Raw genomic sequence first — 22111 nt, forward strand, 5'->3', positions numbered from 1 at the left:
AAAATATAAAAACATTTAAAAAAGAGATTAAAAACAATAAAAACAAAAACACAATTTGTGTGTTTATATATATATATATATATATATATAATGTTTAGTCTGTTTTTAAATGTTTATATATATACAAATATTATTTTAGTCTTTTACTATATATATTACTATATATATATATATATATATAAACAAACAACATTTGTTTATATAATTATAATATAATAAAAATATTATTATTATTAGTTGGAGAAGCAGTAGTACTGACCTATAAAGAACTTTGAATTGCATTTTATTATTTTGGGGTCTTGTAAACATTTTGGATTGTAGATCTAAAATTGGCCTAACAATATATACGTTTTATTGATATTCAAAGGTAATTCTAATGTTCAGGTCTTTTTGCATGTTCCAATTCAACAGATCAATCAGGAAGTGGGATCTGGGCTGTTCTCTGACTTCTCTAGTGTGCAGGTTGTGAACATCTCTGGGGCTGTCAACACTCAGGACCCTAATGCTGGAACCATCACCTACCGGCAGGAGATGAAATACCTCTTTTCCTGTAGATACCCACTGCAGTACTTGATCAACAACACGGAGATGAGTGTGTGAGTGGGATGGCCATGTACAGTGGGGTCCAACGGCCTGAGACCACATTGAAAACCTTGGATTTAAGGTTCAACGTTTTAAGAAAAAGTTTTAGTCATTAAAGACACTTTAAAATTAAAGGGATAGTTCACTTTGAAATTAAATTTTGGTATGTTTTAGCTTACCTCAAGGGCATCCAAGATGTAGGTGTCTTTGTTTCCGCAGTAGTTTCAATTTTGATATTTTTAGGTCAAACCGCTCTTGTCTGTCAGTCATATAATGCAGGTCTATGGTCACCACCTCAAAGAGCATGCACAGAGAAGTCCAAATTAAACAATTCCCCATCGTAAGTACACACTGATGGCCTAAGACATGAAACGAGCGGTTTGTGTGAGAAAACGAACAGTATTTATATCGTTTTTACCTCTACACAACCACGTCCAAGTGATCTGAGGGCGCGCACGCTTCCTGGTGTGTGACGTGTTCGCGCGTTCTGGCTTAGTCTGCGCAAGCGCCGGAAAGTGTACAAGAGGTAAAAACGATATAAATACTGTTCGTTTTCTCACACAAACTGCTCGTTTCGTGTCTTAGGCCATCAATGTGTACTTACGATGGGGAATTGTTTAATTTGGACTTCTCTGTGCATGCTCTTTCAGATAGTGACCATAGACCTGCATTATATGACTGACAGACAAGAACGGTTTGACTTAAAAATATCAAAATTGAAAGTACTGCAGAAAAAAAGACACCTACATCTTGGATGCCCTTGAGGTAAGCTAAAACATACCAAAATTTAATTTCAAAGTGAACTATACCTTTAAGAAATTTAAGCCTGGTTTCACAGACAGGCGTTAGATTAAGCCAGTATTAGACCTTAGATCAGTCAGAACATTTATAGATATTTTTAAACGTGCCTTAGAAAAAAACGTCACTGGTGCATCTTGAGACAAAACAATGTCTTGTCTGTGAAACGTTTACTTAGGTTAGTGTCTACTTCTAGGTCACTAATCAAATAAGCAACTTTGTGACCATGTGAATGTTGTACAAAGGTCAGATGTTCTAAGATGTTCACTGAAGCAAGATGCTCTTTGGCATCAAACGTACACACAAAAAAGTTGAATTTTATGAATTTGTAATGAAAAATGTCTTTAAAAAACAAACAAAATAAAAGTTTTCAGTGGTCACAGACTTTTGGCCTCCACTGTATGTCTTATTATATCATTTAGATGAACATATTTCAGGATGAGTTACACAAACCGCTGTTGTTCTGTGTTTTTGGGGCAGATCTGGAGTGAGTCTGGCAATTAAGGACAATAATGGTAGTTTCATCAGCACTCTGAGCATGGCTCTTTTCGAGGTATTATGTTCAATTGGCTTAGATTTGCAATGACATTTAGCATAACACTTTATTGACAATTACATTGGCCAACTGCATGTGTTCGTAACTGTCTGTCTGCACTGACTCAAAGGATTACACATATACAACTCGCCTCTTCATTCCTCCAACGGGTCTCATGCTGAAGACCAGGGTTTATGCGGAAGTTCGAGCCACTAATCTCACAGACAGGTACTTTGTTCAGTTTGAGATTATGAATTATGTTATCAATCTTAAAGTGGTCTGTGATAGCCTATGTTACAAATTGAGCCCAGGGGAGAAGGGAGCCACCAATAAAAATTATAGCCCTGATGTTATCCAGAATGAAAATCTTACAACCATTATATAAAAAGTATTATTTTAATAAATCTTCAGTTTTGAAGTTGATAGATCACTTTTTAAAATGTACCCCCATAAAGGTTCAATGTTCTTTTGGATCGATGCTATACAACCACTAGTCCTTACCCAGGCAACAGCACATCATTTGACCTGTTCGTCGGGTGAGTGTGAAGGCTTACATTTTTCTTATACATTTTAACTAATGTTTGACAATCTAATTTTAAATCAAACTAAGTGAAGATGGCTGCTAGGATGATTCAGAAGCAAATTTGTATTTGCATCTGAATCAATATCACCGCTCTTTGCACCGTTCAATTATATCAAGTCCTGTGTAGATTAAATTGAAGTCTGTTACTAATTACATAATGAAAATTTTGATCTTTGACATTATACATTTAATATGAGTACGTTTTGATAACTGTTAAATTACCTTTGACCTTTTCGTTTATTACATTCATTTAAATGTAATCTTGATATAAAAATACAAAAAAGACTAAATATATTCAATTCTTTATCAACAACATGATGTGCATTAAACATTACATTACATCAGGGAACTGCAGGCATGATGGAAAATTAAAATACACAAATAAAAACAAATTAAAATGAAACACTTATGAAAAAAGGAAATATTTGATTTGATTACCTGCATATCATGTGATCACGGACTGATATCAGAGAATGTGATGTTAAATTATTAACTTAAAAACTTGAATTTGAGCATTTTAAAACTATTTAAAAAAAATATATTAGGGAGAATCAATAAATTATGAATAATATGTAACCAATAAAAAACTACCAGCATTCTGATTGTAAGTATTTCGGTCATTCTCAGATGTACCCGTGATCTTCAAACCATTATGGGTGTGAATGGAGAACAGCAGGTGGCACGCTTCTCGTTCGAGACCTTTCGCTTTATAGAGCACAGAAACAGGACAGTTTCGACCTTTTATCTGCACTGTGCCACCAGGCTCTGCGAGAGCTCTTTCTGCAGATCCTTACGGCAGGTATGAAACAACGTGCACCACCAAAACACTCAATATGTCATTCACAAGAGGGCCACATACGCCATCATCTAACACAGGGTCCCTCAAACTCGGTCCTGGAGGGCCACTGTCCTGCACAGTTTAGCTCCAACACTGATCAAACACACCTAGCTGTGATCCTGAAGACATTGATTAGCTTGCTCAGGTGTGTTTGATCAGTGTTGGAGCTAAACTCTGCAGGACAGCGGCCCTCCAGGACTGAGTTTGAGGAACCCTGATCTAACAGAAATGTTTTCAAATGCATTTTATGACATGCATCAGAATTGCACAACGAGGAAGAGGAGAGAAGTCCAGTCGGCTCAGAGAACCTCAGTGAGTGACGTCGCTACGGTGAGCTCTGGACCAATCATCACCAAAGTGGATGGTAAGATCAATCAGATGTTGGAGAGAAATCATTTCAATATACAAGTCAAGTCACCTTTGTTTTTATAGCGCTTTATACAATTGTTGTAGCCTATATTGGATTGCTGGTTCAGTTCAGTTCAATAACTGTGAAGTTCATCAATTAAAGGCAGGGTAGGCGATTTGCTGGTTGAAAGTATCTTCACATCCCGATAGCAATCGATCACTAATAAATGATTGATTCTGGCCCCAAGGATGGTTAGGGGAAGAGTAAAAGACTAATAAATCATTTGTGTCACGGCTAGTTGTCACTTTGGATTATTTCTAAGGGTGTTTCTCAAACGGAAGGCTGCATATCTCGGTTGCCACTTTTCAAACGTCGCTGAAGGCCATCTCAATTTGAAGGATCCTTGGAAGGCAGCCTTTGTTTCGCGTCCTTCATTTGGCCTGTTTTGAAGGATGCATCGGATTAAATCACCCACAATCCTTTGCACATATTCCAATTCACGAAAAATAAACAGACGGAAAAAGAGTAGTTTGTCTGAGTTTATAATGAAATGTAAGACAAAAAGTTATGTTTTCCGACATGAAAGCATAGATGTTATCTTTTGTTTTGCTGTAAATTAATCACTAACACTAAACTGACAATAATGTAAGCCACTGGGAGGCCGCAGATGGCTGTCATTCACTGTTTTCATATTACTGTACAATACAAAGCCAGTTAATATACAGATTTGTAATACAAAGTATCTTTCCAAAATTAAGTTTTAATAGTATTTTCCACACTCTGACCGTAGCCATGCGCTCTTACTAGACTGTCTCATAGCGTTTAATTGCTGAGGACTACTCTAGTCAACAAGCTTCAGAAGGACTGAACTAGGAAGGGCGCAGGATGTAGCCTTCCGTTTGAGAAACACCATAATTTATTTCCATACCTTTATTTCCATACCTTCATCAACGCGTTTCATGCTACGCAGAATTAGACAGACGTCAGTCACCGAGCACCACAAACGAAACAGCAGCCACCTTTTACAGCTTACGAGCTTATTCTGCATTCATGCCATTGCTACCATAATTTGTAATAGTTCATGACTCAAATTTATGCGTTTCAATGCAACTATCAACGCCGAAATGAATCTGCAGCAGTAAGGTAGTACAGGTCAATGCTCTTTAAGTTGTTTATGTTCATTATTATTGTAATGTTAAGTGCTTTGAGACATGAGGTAGTTTAATGCCGTATCTCATGACGCTTTTGTTTGCTCCCTGCTGTATGCGTTTATGTGTTTTAGAGGAAGCGTGGTTTTGGAGACGCTCTGAAAGGAGGGTGGGATCTTACGCTAGCTCGCTGTTGCTAGCCTCTTTGAAAATAGCCTACCCTACCTTTAAGAAATGAGTTCAATTCAGCCATAAGCAGCTCTACAGAGGACAATAAAATAATTATTCTGCTCAAGTCAGTTCAATAACATGAATGCAATATAAATTGGAGTAATAATATTGTATGATCATTCACATTTGTATTAATTTTATTGTATTTTGACCATAAAATGCCATGTGTTGCAACTCATTTGAATTTTCTTTTCTTTTTACAATCCCTTTAGAGCCATTTGTACCTGTTGAAGCAGGTATGCACGTTTTCTAACATTTATAAAAGAAATATGGGTCCCACTTTATATTGTGTCTTTAACCACTATGTACTAAGATTTAAAGGAATCATTTTGTACAATGCACTTATTCTGTACAAACAAGTTTTACACTGTACTTATATTTAAAATAATAATAAAAAAAATCTGCATATATCCTTCCCTTACACATACCACCAAACCTGTCCGTAACCTTACCCGTATCCCACCACAACAGCCGCAAGTATTTTGCAATAGAACATGAACACTATTAATACATAATGCATAGTAGTAGAAGACACCCAATATAAAGTGATACTGATATAGAGATCACCTCAAACTTCTGTTAGCTGTGTGCTTTTGCTCAGGTCAGTTGTTCTAATGTTTGTGCAGCGTCTCAGGATCAGAAGCCAGCGGAGGCAGTGGTGGGCATCTCTGTGACAGCGGGGATATTCGGTGCGCTGTGCATCATCATGCTTGCTGTGCTTGTCTACAAGATCCGCAGGGACAAGTTCAAAGACAAATCAACCCTTTTTCACTGACAGCTCTCAAACGGAGATCCCATTTCTGTACTCTGGCAGGGTTTGCTTGACACAGTTAAAGCTGTTTGTATAGACACTAGAAATGGCTTCTGCACTGAGCTGTAGTTCAAGAGGATAGGAATGGGACAAAGAGTAGATGTCACAATAAGAAAATCTCACCAAACCAATATTATAGATCTGTGCCTTACAGTAAAAGTCTCCTAATGGTTTAGATTCATCATACTTTTTTTTTTTTTTTTTTGCATGCCAAAGTTCATTTTGATATGAATTATATTTCATTTATATATGCATTTTTGGGTTTTCTGTATGAGGGCAAAAAGTATTTTGCTAATGTTGTTGTAATTTTATGTCTGATTAAAGCAAAACTAAGAAATTTGTAAACACTGGCTTTCATGGACTCATGGCTCAATCAGATTGTCATCATTTAAATCATCCTCAAGTTGTTCCAGACCTGTATGAATTTCTGTCTTCTGCTGAACACAAGAGAAGATATTCTGAAGAATATGGGTAACCAAACAGTTGACGGAAGCCATTGACTTCCAGAGTATGGAGAAGAAAAAATACTCTAAGTCAATGGGGCCCATTAACTGTTTGGTTACCCATATTCTTCAGAATATCTTTTGTGTTCAGCATAAGACAGAAATTCATACAGGTCTGGAACAACTTGAGGGTGAGTAAATGACAGAATTGTCATTTTTGGGTGAACTATCCCTTTAATGGATTATAATGCATTATATATAATATTATATAAATATTATGTCAAAACAATGAGAAGATATTACACAATGTGCAGAGAACTTTAAAAAAAAGAGACTTTATTAACAGTTTAGAAACAATCTTCTCCCTTTTCCACACAGACTTGCACATGAAAACATGTGAATGACAAAACCAGCGAAGACGTGAAAGCAAAAAACAAAACAAAAACAGTTTCCACTTATTCAGTCAAGTGAAATTCCTTTGATGTCAGTGCAGCAGACTAATCCTACTCAAGTCCATAAATACAGGAGATGTTTGGCATAGATGCTCACAGGTACGAACGGATTGTTTTGGGAATGGGCTACACGGAAAAAGGTAAACTAGCAAAAACGAACACGATGTGACAATTAAGCAAGACAATTCAGCAGGAACTTCACATTTCCTCAATATCTGGACGCAAAGGTGTCTTGAGTCAGAGGGCATGACAAATGACCATTTTCAGCTGAGCTGCATAAATTACTCCCATGTACATATAATAAAAAGGACAGCGTGTTCGCTTTGGTCAAGCATGCCATTTTTGATTTCCAAAACAGATGGGGGGGGGCAGGTTTCTGAGAGGGAGAAGATTAATAATTCATAGATTAAGAAGCAAAATTAAATGTGAATGGAAGGAGCGCACAGCCTTGAGTTGGGTTTGGTATTTTCTTTTGGCTCGGGGTCACTGAACGTGAACTATGAAATGTACACTGTCATTTTCAAGCTGTTCCAATTTGTTGAGGGGTGGGGCAGAAAAAAAAAAGAATCAATTTGAACCACTTAATGGAGTCAATAAATAACAAAAAAAACAAAAAAAAAAAAAAAAAAAAAACTTTAAGAACTCCAGATGTTATAATTCATCCCCTACATGGTTTTCTGATTTACTGCTCTCAGCTGATTCTGCAAAAAAACAACAACAAAAAAAAAAAACATTAGTATATCTGCATATTAGCATACAATGAACTACTACATTTACATAAAGATACTAAACCTATTGATCCTGTTATTTAAGGTCATAGAGCATGTTGTGTGGAATTTTGAAATTATTTTGCATGTACACTGATTAGTAGTAGAGCTGCGCGATTCTGGATAAATTGAGAATCACAATTTCGTTTAATCTCTTGAATAAATGATTCAATGACATTTAACAGACACTAGTCACCACCTAGTGGCCTAACGATGTAATTGTTAAATAAAGAATCAAGTTACTTTCAAAAATTACTCTTTGGATTGCTACCATAGACATCATTATTTTCATCTGAACTATTCTAACACAGAAATAACGAAACTGTGTGGTTGAAAGGACTGTTTGTGAAGCCGTTTCATTCCAACACTATCTGGCTCAGCAGCAGCGCCAACACAGATTTGAATGTTCACTGTGATCGTACGTGTCAGAGGTTTAATAGACATCTAGATGAATCCTTGTCATTTAGGAAAAAGATTGTGAGGGTGTATGAATCAAGATCACAATCTTTTAGCAATTTATCATGCAGCTCTAGTACGTGGACTGAGAATTACCTGCATCATCCGTTTTTTCCGCTGGATTTAGTTCAGGTATGGTTTCTTTCTCTTTTTCTTCAGTTGGTGGCTCCTCTGCTGGCTTCACTTTTTCAGCTAAAAGCACAATTTAAATACCAGATTTACTCCACGGTAACAGAAAAAAGCGGTCATCTAATTTTCAAAATAAATGTATGCCAAAACAAAATGGTGTCTCACCATCATCGCCGCTGGGAGGAATAACCTTCTCTGCATCTTCTGTGCTGTTAGCTTTGTTGTTCTCTGTGGAGGTGTTGTTCTTGTCTTTAGACTTATCTTTAGGTTTCGGTTTGGCAAACTTTGCTTTGTTCAGCAGGTAGTTGACCTCCCTGTCTAATAGAGTTAGCTTAGCTTCAATGTCCTTTGAGAGCAGAACAGGTTTCTCTGTTGGGGACAATTTTTCCTGTTCAGCTACCGTCTCATTCTTCCATGTCTGCAATAAAAACAAAAATGTGCAGAGTGCATCCCAAGGGTTTACTGAGCAGAATTCACTTGAAGTCGAGGGAAGGATGAAATAAATCAATGGGAATGAGAGAGGGAAATAAAGCCATTACATACCATTGTCTCATTGATGACCCTCTCAAGTGTCTTCAGTTCAACCTCTGTGAAGATCTGGTCACCCTCAGGAATCAGTCTAGCACTCCTGTGAACAAAGGGCCATGCAAGTTACAAAGTTGTTTTCTTTTATTTGAACATGTTGCAGACTGAACTCAAACTGCACTGCCCACAAGACTCTTCCCAAAAAATTAATTAAATAGTTTAAATATATAAATTATTATATCTTATTTTTTGTAAGTGTTTACATTTAAGCAAATTAATATATTTAATTTAATAAAAAAAAAAAAAAATTAAAAGAACATTTAAACTTATAAAAATATATATTTTTAAATAATAAATATATTTATCTAAATATACATATATATATTTTTTTTTTATATATATATATATATATATATATATATATTTTTTTTATATATATATATATATATATATATATATATATATATATATATATATATATATATATATATATATATATATATATATATATATATATTTTTTTTTTTATTATTATTATTATATTATTATTATATAACATTGTGTATTTAAATATTTCGATTTTTTTAAATGAATTAAATTTAACAAATATAATTTAATAATATATACACATACATACATAAATATATAAAAGAGACTTAAAAATATATACATTTTCTAAAAATACATTAATTTTTTTATTAACTTTTTAAATAAATATTTAGATTGTTAAAAATAAATGAATACATTTAAAATATGTATTAATTTAAATGTGTATTATTAAATGTGTAAATTAAATGTGTTAATTTAAATAAGTTTTGAAAATACCATTCTTACATTTATTTTCTAAAAATGCATTCATTTTTTTAAATAAAGAATACTTTTTTTTTTTTTTTTTTTAAATAAATGATGCAGCTCTCGCTCACTTGAGGAAGATGGTGGAGTGGTTGAGCATGCTGTTGAGAGCTGCCAGTCTGTCGGGCCATTTCTTCCTCTCCTCCACTCTGAAGAACATGGCTTTACAAAGCTTTCTCAGTTCAGACAGCTTTTCCTTCAGCTCCTTTGTACCAGCGGAATATCCTTCCTCATCCATCCAGTTAGAGGCCTCGCTCAACTTGCCTGTGATCTGCTCCTTCTCCTCCTCAGTCACCACAGCCAGATACTCATCCTGATACAGCTTATCCTAGATGGAGAGAGGGGGAAAAAAATAACTAGATGTTTTGTAAATTCAAAGAAATAGTTGACTTAAAAATGAAACTTTTGCTGTAATAAACATTTTCCACAATGCTCCATCAAAAAGCCTTAAGCCCACTACAGTTTTCTCCTCAAGCTCTGCAAATAAAGCTTTTTAGACTTGGACAAAGACAGTTCCGTCATTGTCACGCCACTGGATCTATGAGTCACTGCTCAAACACTGGGAAGGGCTGCAGAGAGATTCATTATACCTGCGTCTCAAAGATAAAAGCCTCCAGGCTGTTCAGGGTCTTTTCTCTCTCCTGCTTCTCCAAATCACGGTCAGTGAGGTCCTGCAGCCTGATATGAGGGAGGAACACATGGTAATTCTTTAGAGATTCTTCAGTTACTACAGTCTGTCCCATTTCCCACTCTGTTAATTCATCCTCCACGTTAATTAATTCTTAGAAGCAAGAGACACTTACTTCTTTTTGGACACTGCAAGGTCCTCTGTGCTGGGAATGAGAACATCGTTCACCTCGAGCTCCACTGTGATGTCTTCTGATATTTTGCTCTTTTTCTGTGGTTTGGGTTTCTTGTCCTCCACCTCTTCTGCTTTCTCACCATTTGATTTCTCTTCAGGCTTTTCAGCTTTCTCTGCTTCAGTCTCTCCCTGCGTGATGGAAGTGAGAGTTCAGTTCTAGACAGATTCCAAAACTAAATCACATGGAGCTACTCACCAGTGGCTGGTAATTTTATATGAAACTGCAATATAATACAGGGTTGAAACTGAAATTTAATGATTATAGTCTGACCTTTGATTAATGATTATAGTAAGTGATTCAAATGTTCACTTTTCTTTTTGTGACGGCTACAAATTTAAATAGAGGAGAGATTTGTATATGGCACAATCCAACATAGTTTGTCTCTATAGGGCTCTCACATTGAATTTCCATAATTTTTACATGACTTTATAAGGATTTTTTTTTTAAAGCAACACCAAAGCACTTTTCCTCTTCGGTCCCCCTACAGGTTGGAACCGGAATTGTCCATTACTGCTGTCGTAAATAATTTCGCCTACCATTGCACGCACGCTATTTGTTTATCCAGCACCGGCTTTGGAAATAAAGATGTCCACAGACTAGGTAGAGTATGTTGCATGATTTTATGAAAGTATGATGTATTGCAACATCAGAAACGAAGAAAAACAAAATAATGACATTGCTTTCTATTTTTTTTTTTAGATTGTATGAAATGGTCAATTTGAAACGGTCTAGCAATAGCAAGATAGGTTTACACAAGGATGAAAAATAAAAACTTATTGCCTAACAGTTTAGCATGTAATAGCCATTTGCATTGTCTGTGAAAATCTTGAGCATTTTATTGGAAAAAGTTGCAGAGACAGGTGACCGTTTTAGTTCGAGCTCTTTCTCTATCATTTCTCTATCTATCACTAATATTCAGCAAAATAATCCCATTGTAATTGGGATTAAAACATTAATAATATTTGTATAGTAATGTTAATATATTATAGTAATAAAATTAATAATAAAATTAATAATAATAATAATAATAATAATAATAATAATAATGCAAAATATTGTTTCAATGGGCAATAAGAAAGATATATTTTCTTATAAAAGTATAATTTGTATCATATTGGCCATCATATTGGGTAATAATAAAAATAATTATTAGCTAAAAATGTTACATCTGAATAACTACTGTAGCTCAAGGAACTTGGGCAGGGGTTTCTGCAGGCGTATAATATTGCATGCTGTACAATAGAAAACGAGGGGAAATCAAAAGACTCCTGAGAATAACAGGGCAGAACTAGTGAATTTGAGAGCAAGTCAATCCTCTCACCTGAGTTTCCGCTTTATCCTCTTTGTCGTCTTTCTGCTCTTCAGCCTGAGGCTCTCCCTCTTTTCCATCTTCCATCTCAGGTTTCTCCTGGGCAGTCTCTTCCTGTTTCTCTGACTGTTCCTGATCTTTCCCAGCCTCCGGAGTCACTTCTTCTTCATCCTGGACCATTATGAAAAAGCAAAATGTCAAGCTCAAGTTTGAGAAAATGACTGTCTTATATGGAAACAGACATTAAGCAGATTTACCGTAACCGGTTCTGACACGTTTGCATTTGGCTCTGAGCTGCCACCCCCAAACAGGCTAGAAATGGTGTTTCCAAGCTCTGGAGGGGGAGAGAAATTAAACAAGTGAAGCAGACAAACTTCCATATCTTTTTTTCCACTTAAAAAAAAAAAAAAAAAAAAAAAAAAAAAAATTATATTTTATATATATATATATATATATATATATATAAAATTATAATTTTTATTTCTTTTTTAATATACTTTAAAATCTAATTGCAACGTGTATTTTATTACGATTACATTTTAAAGTATTTTCAAATAGAAAACAGTTCTTTTAAATTGTAATATTTCAACATATTGCCATTTTACTGTACTTTATCAAATAAATGCAGCCTTGATAAGAGACTTTGATCTATGATAAGGCAGTTTGCAATGTGAGATGTTTTAATGCTTTTGAACAGTCTTCTTTAGTCCAACAAACAACAATATAAAAAAAGAATGTGTATGATTTTGTGTATAAAGACAAAACTAACTTGTGAGCGTTGACTCCTCCTCTTTCTCCTCCACAATGGTCTCAAACACTGACTCCACCTGAAAAATCAAGGATCTTCTGGCTAATCAAGCATCTACTGGAATAGTACAATTGCACTGTAACATAGTGGAAAAATACTACCACTAGTTTGTCACATTTGATTATGCAAACTAAAATGCAGTACTAACCCGGTCCAGAATTAACAACCCGCTTTCATCCATGTTGAAATGGGCCTTGATGCCCTTAGATTCAGCATCTGAATGCTTCTTAAAGCTGCTGCCCACTCCAGACAGTTTCACCGTTGTCAGATTCGGAGAGCCAAATATTCTTAGAAAGAAAGAGAGAGACAGACACTGAGGTTTGATTCAGAAGTTCTATTTTCTGATAGTTTTGAAAAAGTGTAAACAAATAAAACACAGAATACGAGTAGCATGAACAAAACGTGTCTTACTTCATGTCCTGTTCACTGAGAAAGCTGAGGTCTCCATAATTTATGTAAAAGACAAAGTCGTCCGTGTAACGATTGAACGTGATGACTTTCCTCTGGGGATACGGGGCCATTCTCTGGAACAGAACGCGCTTGTTGTGCTTCATGCTCTTCAAGCCATCTTCTTCCTCAGTCTCACGATTGAACTCGACCTTAGGAGAGTGACAGAAAACATCTGAGAACTTCTTAAATGCACAAGCACTGTAGTATGATGAATAAAACTGCACACTGCTTATGTTAAATTAAACATCTCAGGGGTTTAGCTAGGGGTGAGCAAGACTATTAAAACAAATCCAATTTTAGGAAAGAACACAAGGACTTTGTCTTCATCCTCTCACCTGTATGGGAAACACGGCTGCATCTCGTACCAAGAAAGGTTTGACTTTGAAGGCTTTGCTGAGCGCAGCGGCCTGATAGACGGCGCCCATTGCTGCAGCTTCATCTGCATTGATGTTCTTGCTCAGTTCCTCTCTGGAGACAAAAAGTGAACAAACAAAGCTGAATTATTTGGCACTGTACCAATTTCAAAACATCTACTCACTTAAAATGTTAATCAATGCTAAGTGTAATCCATCTTATTAGATGTTCTTTAAAAGGGTTAGTTCACCCAAAAATGAAAATTCATTCAAAAACATCAATAACTCGTTGTTCCAAACCCATGAGACTTCATCTCATCTTCGAAACACAAATGAAGATATTTTAAATGAAATATCTTCATTTAAAAGTCTATTCAACCAAAACTCCAATGCTCCAAAACATTCATAGAGATAAACGGAAGCTTAACTGTACTTGCTTGACGTGTTAAAAACCTCATTACTTCCTGTGAATGCTCAAATGTGCTGGAGTGACACGCGAGAAGGAACCTAATTGGTTCTTGTGCATCAAATGCTTGAGTTTAAATTTACCATAGTGCTCTACATACATTTGCTGATCAATTTTTATTTGAATAAAAGCCCAAATTAAAAGAGTTCATTATTTAAAGCAATCATGTCTCTTCAGAAGACTTGGATTAAACCACTCGATTCATGGACTTTATGATCTCTTTATGAACGTTTTGAAGCATCAAGAGTTTTAGGTCAGTAATTGATGACAGAATTGTAATTTTTGGGTGAACTAACACATTAACCCCTGGTTTCACAGACAGGGCTTAAGACTAGTCCTAGACTAAAATGTAAGTCTGAGCTGTTTCCACTGAAATAAACTTGCACTGACTGATCTTAAAAATATATCAGTGCCTTTTTAGTTTTAAGATGCACATCGGTAATGTTTTTTTCTAAGCATGTTTATAAAAATTACTTAAATGTCCTAATTGATCTATGGTCTAATCCTGGCTTAGTCTAAGCCCTGTTTGTGAAACCGGGCCTAAATGTTGAAAAACATGAAACCAAGGCACTAAAGGACTTTATTTGTTCATGGCTTAAGTAATTTAAAAACAATTACAACCAACCGCACACCAACGTGTTGCTGCTAATAAACCATTATCAGGGTGTGCAACCCTTTAATATTTCTACCAAACATAAACTACTAGCACACACTAAGGCGTCAAGTTTTGGCTGGTTAGCACAGACAAGTTTGTTTCTGCTTGTTGATGTCATAACTGCACCACCCAACTTCAAATAGCATCCAATGACAGCCAATCAAAAGTATCTACTATAGGTTAAACAGGAAATAGAACTGAAAAAAAGAAGAAGAAAAAAACAAACATACTTTCCAACAGCTTTAAGCAGCACATCCTGCACTTTAGGCACTCTGGTGGCTCCTCCAACCAGAATAACCTGTTCAATCTCATCCTGTTGGACAAGAAAGATATTTCAGATTCTTTTTTAAATCATAGCTATGCAGAAAACATGCATAAAGTCAATGCCTTGATATTTAGCGCCTCACCATGTTCATTTCAGAAGCAGCTAAAGCTTCCTTCACAGGTCCTGGTACTCTGTCAAACAGATCCTCACAGAGGGCTTCAAACTCAGAGCGAGTCACTTTTGCCTTGAAGTCAATGTCATCCATCAAACCTTCAATCTGAAAAAGAAGAACATCAAGATGTTATTAAATCATCTTTCACAACACAGAGTTAGGTTAAAACTGTATAAGTAGCAAGTCTAACATACAGACATTGTTTGTCTGTTTACATATAATGAATGTCTAACAAATCTCACACAATCAATGAAATAGACCATTTGATAATACCCATTTAACCAAGGCCAAGCTGACCCAGTGTGGTCCAAATGTAAAAAAAAAAAGAAAAAAAGTGAACCATTTCCTATTTTGCATTACTCTTATTTATTACAAATTAGGTTATCCTCATAACAATGAGTCAAAGTCACATTGAAAAATGAATAAATCTGAAAAATGTCTCAGTATTTGGCTTGTTGCTCATCTGTTTTAATGACAGCAGACCTCGAGCTGCATGAACTCCTGATGATCACATGATTCAGCATTTGACAACAATCCAAAGCTTCAGTGGAAGCAAGAACATCTGAGTTCACATGGCCAATGTCACAAATTTGCTTACATTTGAATAGTGACCAATAAATGTTTCCAGAGAGTTAGTCACGATGAATTGGAAGTAGTGACAGATTTTTCTTCTTGTGATGGTTATCCATGTGAAACGGATTTTCAAAAAAAAAAGAAAGAAAACAACAATAGGTCATGAACTTGGTTCTATCCATCGGTTGATTGAATTTTGGGTTGTTGCACTCAAAAATTGAGGCAGATCTGAATGTGAGGGTACAGTTGATTGGAATAAAGGGGTGGGTTTTAAGCAGACAAAATGACAGAAGAAGTCCGGAATACATCACAAGAGGGAAGTCTCATTTCATCGGAAGATCCAGTTATGATATTTTGATGAAAAATAAGAAGGTTCCAAAAAAATAAAAAACATTCATGATGTATCGTCCACAATAAGATCAATAACAAGTATTTCGCAAATTTTAATTTAATGCAGTTTCTTTTTGCAAATCGATAACATTGTATTTTGACTAACTAAACATTCTGTGTAAAAAAAGAAAAGATCAACAGTTTCAGTACCTGTGCTGTATGATCAGCATTGGCACTCAGCACAGTCTTGAGTCTCTGAGCCTCTTTAAGGAGTTTGGCCATGGCACGCAGATTCTCCCTCACGTCCTTCTTTGATTTCTTCTGTTCGTTGAAGAGCTTGGCGAGATGATCTCGGAGCCTCAGTTCAATCTCAAAGCCACCGAGTGTTCTATCAAAGCTGAATATAAAACAGTGATAGTCAGATGTTTGCGTAATACATACACATATGAATGTACCGAAGCGGCCAACAAATGAGGCCAAAGCATGACAACCATGACTAACCCAACTCCACGGATCTGAAGCTGTGGCTGAGTGCCAGATTCTTTGGTCTTTATTGTCTGATATGTGACAATCGTGGCGGTTGTGCTGCCCGATCCCATATCATAAAACAAGACATTCTATAAGACACAGAAAAGAAAAGCTAATATCAAAAATCTGTCATAAATCCCACTTAAAGGGATAGTTCACTTAAAAGTTAGCACACTTCTTTTGCTGAACACAAAAGAAGATATTTTGAAGAATGTCAGTAACCAGACAGTTGATGGACCCCATTGACTTCCATAGTAGGAAAAAAATAAAAAAATAATATGGAAGTCAATGGGGTACAACAACTGTGTGGTTACTGACATTCTTCAAAATATCTTCTTTTGTGTTCAGCAGAAGAAAGAAATTCTTACAGGTTTGAAACAACTTGAGGTTGAGTAAATGACAGAATTTTCATTTTTAAGTGAACTATTCCTTTAATTTCTATATCACAAGTGTCACCAAAATCATAATTTCTGGTTTCCCAGTCTGCTATTGGCTGGCCACACACATAGTCCCGCCCACACACTCACACCATTGGTTGACTAAATAAATTAAATTCACTTAAATCTTCTCAGTAGTACCTGTGCAGTCGAATTGATGTCTTTTCTCCGGAATACTCCATAGTTCAAAGCCACAGCAGTATTATCATTGATAAGCTGAAGGACCTTTAGACCTGCTATATGGGCAGCCTGCAAGACAGCCCTGCGTTCTGCCTGATTAAAATAGGCTGGCACGGTGATCACTGCATCTTTTATGGGCTGCTCTGTTAGGAGAAACAAATAAAATTAATCAGTCTATTCAAACATCCTAACCTGCAAAAACCAAGACAGCTGAACTATTCGAAACACTCATTGTCAAACCTGCAAAGTCTTGAGCCAGAACCCGAGAGTAGTTCAACATCATGCCCAAAAGCTCCTCTGGAGTATACTGTATCTCTCTAGATGAAATATATAAAAAAAATATTCCCAGAAATTATATAAAGCCCATTGGTTACAGCTAACGCACCAAGCAAGTGCTTCATTACTTACTCTGAGAATTTGAAATAAACGGTTCCTCTTTTCTCATCTCTCTCCAGCTGGTGCTCAGGGAAGTGTTTCAGATACTGCACCACCTGCGGGTTGTCTGCTGTCTTTCCCAAAATGCTCTGGAGGAATCTGTAAACCACCTTGGGATTCTTCACAGCCTGTCATGATTCAAGTATGCTAGAGTCAAAGCTTGTCACAACAAGGTTTTAGAGATTAAGAAAATGTGAAGGAATTTTTTTCATACTACTCAGTCCATTTTCAATACGTTGACTTATACAATCTATTTACTGGCCTGTTGTTCCTGTTCTTATTTTGAGTCATGCACTCTCATTCAAAAGTTTGGAGTCAGTAATTTTTTTTTTTTTTTAAGAAATTGATTTAGTGACAGTAAAGACACTTATTTTACTAAATATTTTGATCTCAAATAAATGCTGTTCTTTTGAATTCCAGGATGATTTCAACATCGATAATACATTTTTCTTGAGCATCAAATCAACATATATTCATAACTTATGAAGGATCATGTGACTGAAGACTGGAGTATAATGCTGAAAATTCACAGGAATAAATTGCATTTTATTATATATTATAACAGAAATAAGTTATTTCAAATTGTAATAATATTTCACAATATTACTGTTTCCACTGTATTTGTGATCAAATAAATTCAGCCTTGACGAGCATCATAAACATAACTTTTAAATGGTAGTGTATATGCACTAGGGGAGTAACAATACCCTAATTTCACGATTCGATACATATCACGACACGATATTGCGATACTCCAAGACATATGATGAAAAAATTTACTGTTGATTAAATGCTAAATTTGATATAACATTGTGGGTGTAAATGAACAGGCTTGGACAATGGTGACACCAGAATAAAAATAAAAAAGGACCCACTACTATTCCCCCATTATTATACATTATATTCAACATAATATATTGTAGTTTAATGTTGTACTGACTCTGAAAACTTAAAAATTTTTTCTCACAGGGTAATTATTATTTTAGGTGAACTATCCACGATACATATTGTCACTATCCATGATACATATAGTTGCATTTTTGTATTGCGATATATTGTGACACTATATATTGTTACAGCCCTAATATGCACGCTATGTTTATCAATGTAATCTTTAAAAAAAGAAGTAAAAACTTTTATACACAATAACTTTTCTTCCTAGCTGACATCAAAAGGGCGGCATGGTGGTGAAAAATATTTTATAAATCGGGAATTTAAAGTGGAAATTTCATACCAGAATTAACATTAAGTAACACCCTGCATTGTTTTCTTATTGAATTTCATGTTTAATTTTTGAAATGTCACATTATAAGTTATGTTAAATACATTGCAACTGCCACTTCATGTTGACTTTTACAGAAGGTATTATGGAGTACAAAGACTTACCACTCCTAATGCACTGTCTCCAAAAAGCCTCTCGTTTTCCTTTAAGCACACAGCGACTGGTGTTTTCCGCCGGGACTCCCTGCACAAAGAAGTTAAATGTCACAACGGAGTAAACTGCTGTCTGAAACTAATAAATCTAAATCACTTGACAAGATCTGTTGATTTTGGTGCAAAAAGTTTCACACTGGTCCAGCACATACTTGTTTAATACAATCTCCATTGGCACACCGGGTTTCACTATAGCAATTTTCATCCATTCACTTCCCAAGTCCACAGACATCACTGCCACGGATTCTGCAACACAAAAATTTCAGAGAGCTGAAATACTATGATCAGGGATAAGTAAAGAAAAAAGTGCATGTTTATATGCATCTTGATAGATTCAAGGCATGTTCACACCAAGGACGATAACTAAAACGATAAAGATATAGGTCTAGTTTTAAGAATTGTTTTAAATGTAAAATAATTCATCCTGCTTTTAAAGTGATAGTTCACCTAAAAATGAAAAATGTAATTAATTACTCACCCTTATGTCATTCCAAACCCGTAAGACTTTCATTCATTGTCGGAACACAAATGAAGGTCTTTCTGATGAAATCTGAGATATTTCTGTCCCTCCATAGACAGCTACGCAACTACCACTTTGACGCTTCAAAAAGTTCATAAAGAGATAATAAAACTAATCCATTTGAAATGAGCGGTTTAGTCCACATTTTCCGAAGTGAGTCGATCGCTTTATATGATGAACAGCTTGAATTCAGTCTTTTATTCACATATAAACATTCATCAGCAAACATAAACAGAAGCTCAAGCGAACCTGCTTGACACGCGAGAATGAACCTCATTGGTTCTTGCTGAAGCTCAAACGTGCTGCGTAACATACAAGAATTAACCTTATTGGTTCTCACACTTCAAGCGAACATGCTTGAGCTTCCGTTTAAATAAAAATTCTGTTAGTTGATGAATGTTTATATGTGAATAAAAGCCTAAAATAAATTTGTTTTTCAGAAAATTTGGACTAAACCGCTAAATTAATATGGATTAGTTTTACGATCTCAGAACTTTTTGAAGCGTCAAAGTGGTTGTTAGGTAGCGGTCGACGGAGCGACAGAAAGCCTCTGAAAAAACATCTTCATTTGTGTTACGAAGATGATCAAAAGTCTTACGGTTTTTGAATGAAATGAGTAATTAATGACAGAATTTTCATTTTTGAGTGAACTGTCCCTTTAAGAGCTTGAGCATTTAAAGTGGCGGACGACATAACTGCAGCACATGCATATAATAAACAGAATGATTTTGTGCACTAGTGTGGACAATAATATAGATATCGTTATAGTTATCGTTCTTGGTTTGAACAGGTCTTTAAATTCATCCTGATGGACATCAGCACTGGAAACGCACAGCAAATATAAGAAGATAATCATAATTTTATATGGTGCTTACCTGTTTGAGAAGGCAGGAATGCTACTATTAGGCAAAAAACAGCCCATAATGACAGCCTTTCCCTCATTGTGACCTGCAGAGAAGATTCAAAAACTGGTTTAAAGCATGCAGTTAAAATTAAGCTAAAAGACAACTGCAACTGTGACAGGTCGGTACCATAAACCAGAAAGTATATCAAAAGCACACAAGTTCCCTCAAATCACCATGTTCAAGACTATTGCATCACAACCCTGATATGAAAAACTGCCCAAGCGCCATATATGGATGGATGTGTAGGTGGAAACAGTCAGCCAGTGACAGGTATGGATGGCCTGAGCGCACATGGATCTCAATACTGTAGTGTAGGGCAGTGACACTTAAACTTGTACTTGGAGGCCCCCAAAAGTACATTTTTGATGTCATCCTAAACAAACACACCTGATTCAACCAATAGTAGTTATCTCAGTAGTAGAGAACCACAAAACCTGAAATGTTTTGAGGGGCCTCCAGGAACAACATTGGAAACCACTTTTGTAGAGCTTTCCTGCTTAATAAAGAGACAGTAGGGGCCCAGGTGCACACAGAATACCATGGGAACATTACTTAATATGTTCTAAAGTTGAATTGTCTTCTTTTGACTTCATTTTTACAGTCACAGTTCTCTCTCGATTGGCTATTTTAAATACTGATTCAAAAATGCAAAGAGGAAACTTCTAGTTGCACAGCCTGTGTGACGTAAGCCTTATTGAGGCTGTCTGATCCTAATGGTGCTAAGCATCATGTCAAACTGTCATTGCACTGCTTGATAATGTGCAGTAAACATTACACCTTCTTCTTTTCAAAAGGCTCAAACATAAGTAAACGCAGCTGATGATCTGCTAAATGTACTATAGAAGACTAATCTATGAGCACATGCAACCACCCAGATGATCCCAAACATCTCCAACAAAGAAAGTGATGGCATGGCACTTACCTTCTGCCAGATCAAGTTTTATATTGATTCTTGTTGACTGATATATCTCTCTTGACACCTGAACAACAATATTTAGAAACGCTTATCCTGCCCTAATTTTGAACCAAAAGTTCCCTGTGTTGATCCTTAATATCTAATTCCTTACAGATGGCAATATGATAGCATTAACCAGCAATGCTCTGTGACCAGACCACCTCGCTTGCTTGATTTTGCTCTTGCAATCACCGGCTTGTTCTAACACATTGGGCCCGGAACGCGGCGTGATCTCATTGGATCCACACAACTCGCTGCTCGCCGAGTGAAGCGCTGATCGCCATGAACGAAAGCCCCACCCCTTTTTCCTTGAATGGAGAGCGATGATTGGTCCACGTGCCAACCACTGCATGCGAGTGGTTAGTCGTGTAAGTAAGCATAGATCTGATTGGTCCACGTTAAATAGGAGAACATAACGGCTGTGCGACAGGTTGTAGTTTTTGGTGCTAGTCCGAATCATTTCCGAGAAAATGTTTTATTTTGTACATTTCCTTTTAAAGATACAAAACACTGATTATTTTCATTCGTTGCTTATGTTACATGTTGTTAAACGGTCCAAATAAAGCTATATGTAGGAAATATTTCTGTTCATTACGTTTCAATTAAGGTAAAAATAAAATTACATGTATTAAACCTCGTATGTGCGTTTTGCTTCTAACATGTCCTATTTACAGGACACTGAATTTCCGCCCCATCACGATAAGAAAGGGACGGTTCTCGGTTCAACGAGATGAATTGTTAAAGCGGGTCATTCATGCTTTGTTGACCCAAGAACCGGATTTGTTCAGGAATTGTTCATGCGATTCACTGAAAAGATCCGAATCAAAAGAACGGTTCTTTCCAAAACCGCCCCAAAGAAGAAGGCATCGCTTGTAACTTTTTGTTACGTCTTTGGGTCGTTTTCTATTCAAACTTTAAAAAGAGCCAACTTAAATCACATATGTAATTCTGTTTTACATAAATTATTTAAAATT

General features: G+C 35.9%; 2 protein-coding genes across 7 annotated transcripts in view; one reads left to right on the plus strand and one right to left on the minus strand.

Moving 5' to 3' along the window:
* The window catches only part of LOC307152027 (zona pellucida-like domain-containing protein 1), an 8519-nt gene extending 2232 nt beyond the window's left edge, over positions 1-6287 (plus strand). For 4 of the 6 annotated variants that reach the window (XM_079860396.1, XM_079860398.1, XM_079860397.1 and 1 more), the window contains 8 exons: positions 412-596; positions 1861-1933; positions 2046-2143; positions 2371-2451; positions 3126-3297; positions 3598-3700; positions 5277-5300; positions 5691-6286. In XM_079860396.1, the coding sequence (XP_079716522.1) occupies positions 412-596; positions 1861-1933; positions 2046-2143; positions 2371-2451; positions 3126-3297; positions 3598-3700; positions 5277-5300; positions 5691-5839 (885 nt within the window). In that variant the 3' untranslated portion in view covers positions 5840-6286. Of the gene's footprint in view, positions 1-411; positions 597-1860; positions 1934-2045; positions 2144-2370; positions 2452-3125; positions 3298-3597; positions 3701-5276; positions 5301-5665 lie in introns of all 6 variants that reach the window. The other 2 variants (XM_079860400.1, XM_079860401.1) reach the window with 1 other exon arrangement.
* Positions 6288-6627: 340 nt separating this feature from the next.
* On the minus strand, positions 6628-21439 carry hyou1 (hypoxia up-regulated 1). The gene is made up of 24 exons (XM_079860605.1): positions 21105-21439; positions 20153-20225; positions 18910-19003; positions 18710-18788; positions 17297-17451; positions 17129-17205; positions 16850-17031; positions 16245-16360; positions 15954-16140; positions 14811-14945; positions 14634-14716; positions 13265-13397; positions 12891-13078; positions 12628-12766; positions 12441-12498; positions 11929-12005; positions 11684-11842; positions 10303-10490; positions 10090-10177; positions 9571-9827; positions 8666-8750; positions 8288-8540; positions 8090-8185; positions 6628-7471 (listed from the first exon to the last, which is right to left on the minus strand). Exons 2-24 carry the CDS (start codon positions 20217-20219, stop codon positions 7422-7424), a joined length of 2946 nt encoding a protein of 981 aa, XP_079716731.1. The 5' UTR covers positions 20220-20225; positions 21105-21439; the 3' UTR covers positions 6628-7421.
* Positions 21440-22111: the final 672 nt, after the last annotated feature.

Source organism: Squalius cephalus (assembly GCF_949319135.1).
Source record: "Squalius cephalus genome assembly, chromosome: 24".
Taxonomy (NCBI): domain Eukaryota; kingdom Metazoa; phylum Chordata; class Actinopteri; order Cypriniformes; family Leuciscidae; genus Squalius; species Squalius cephalus.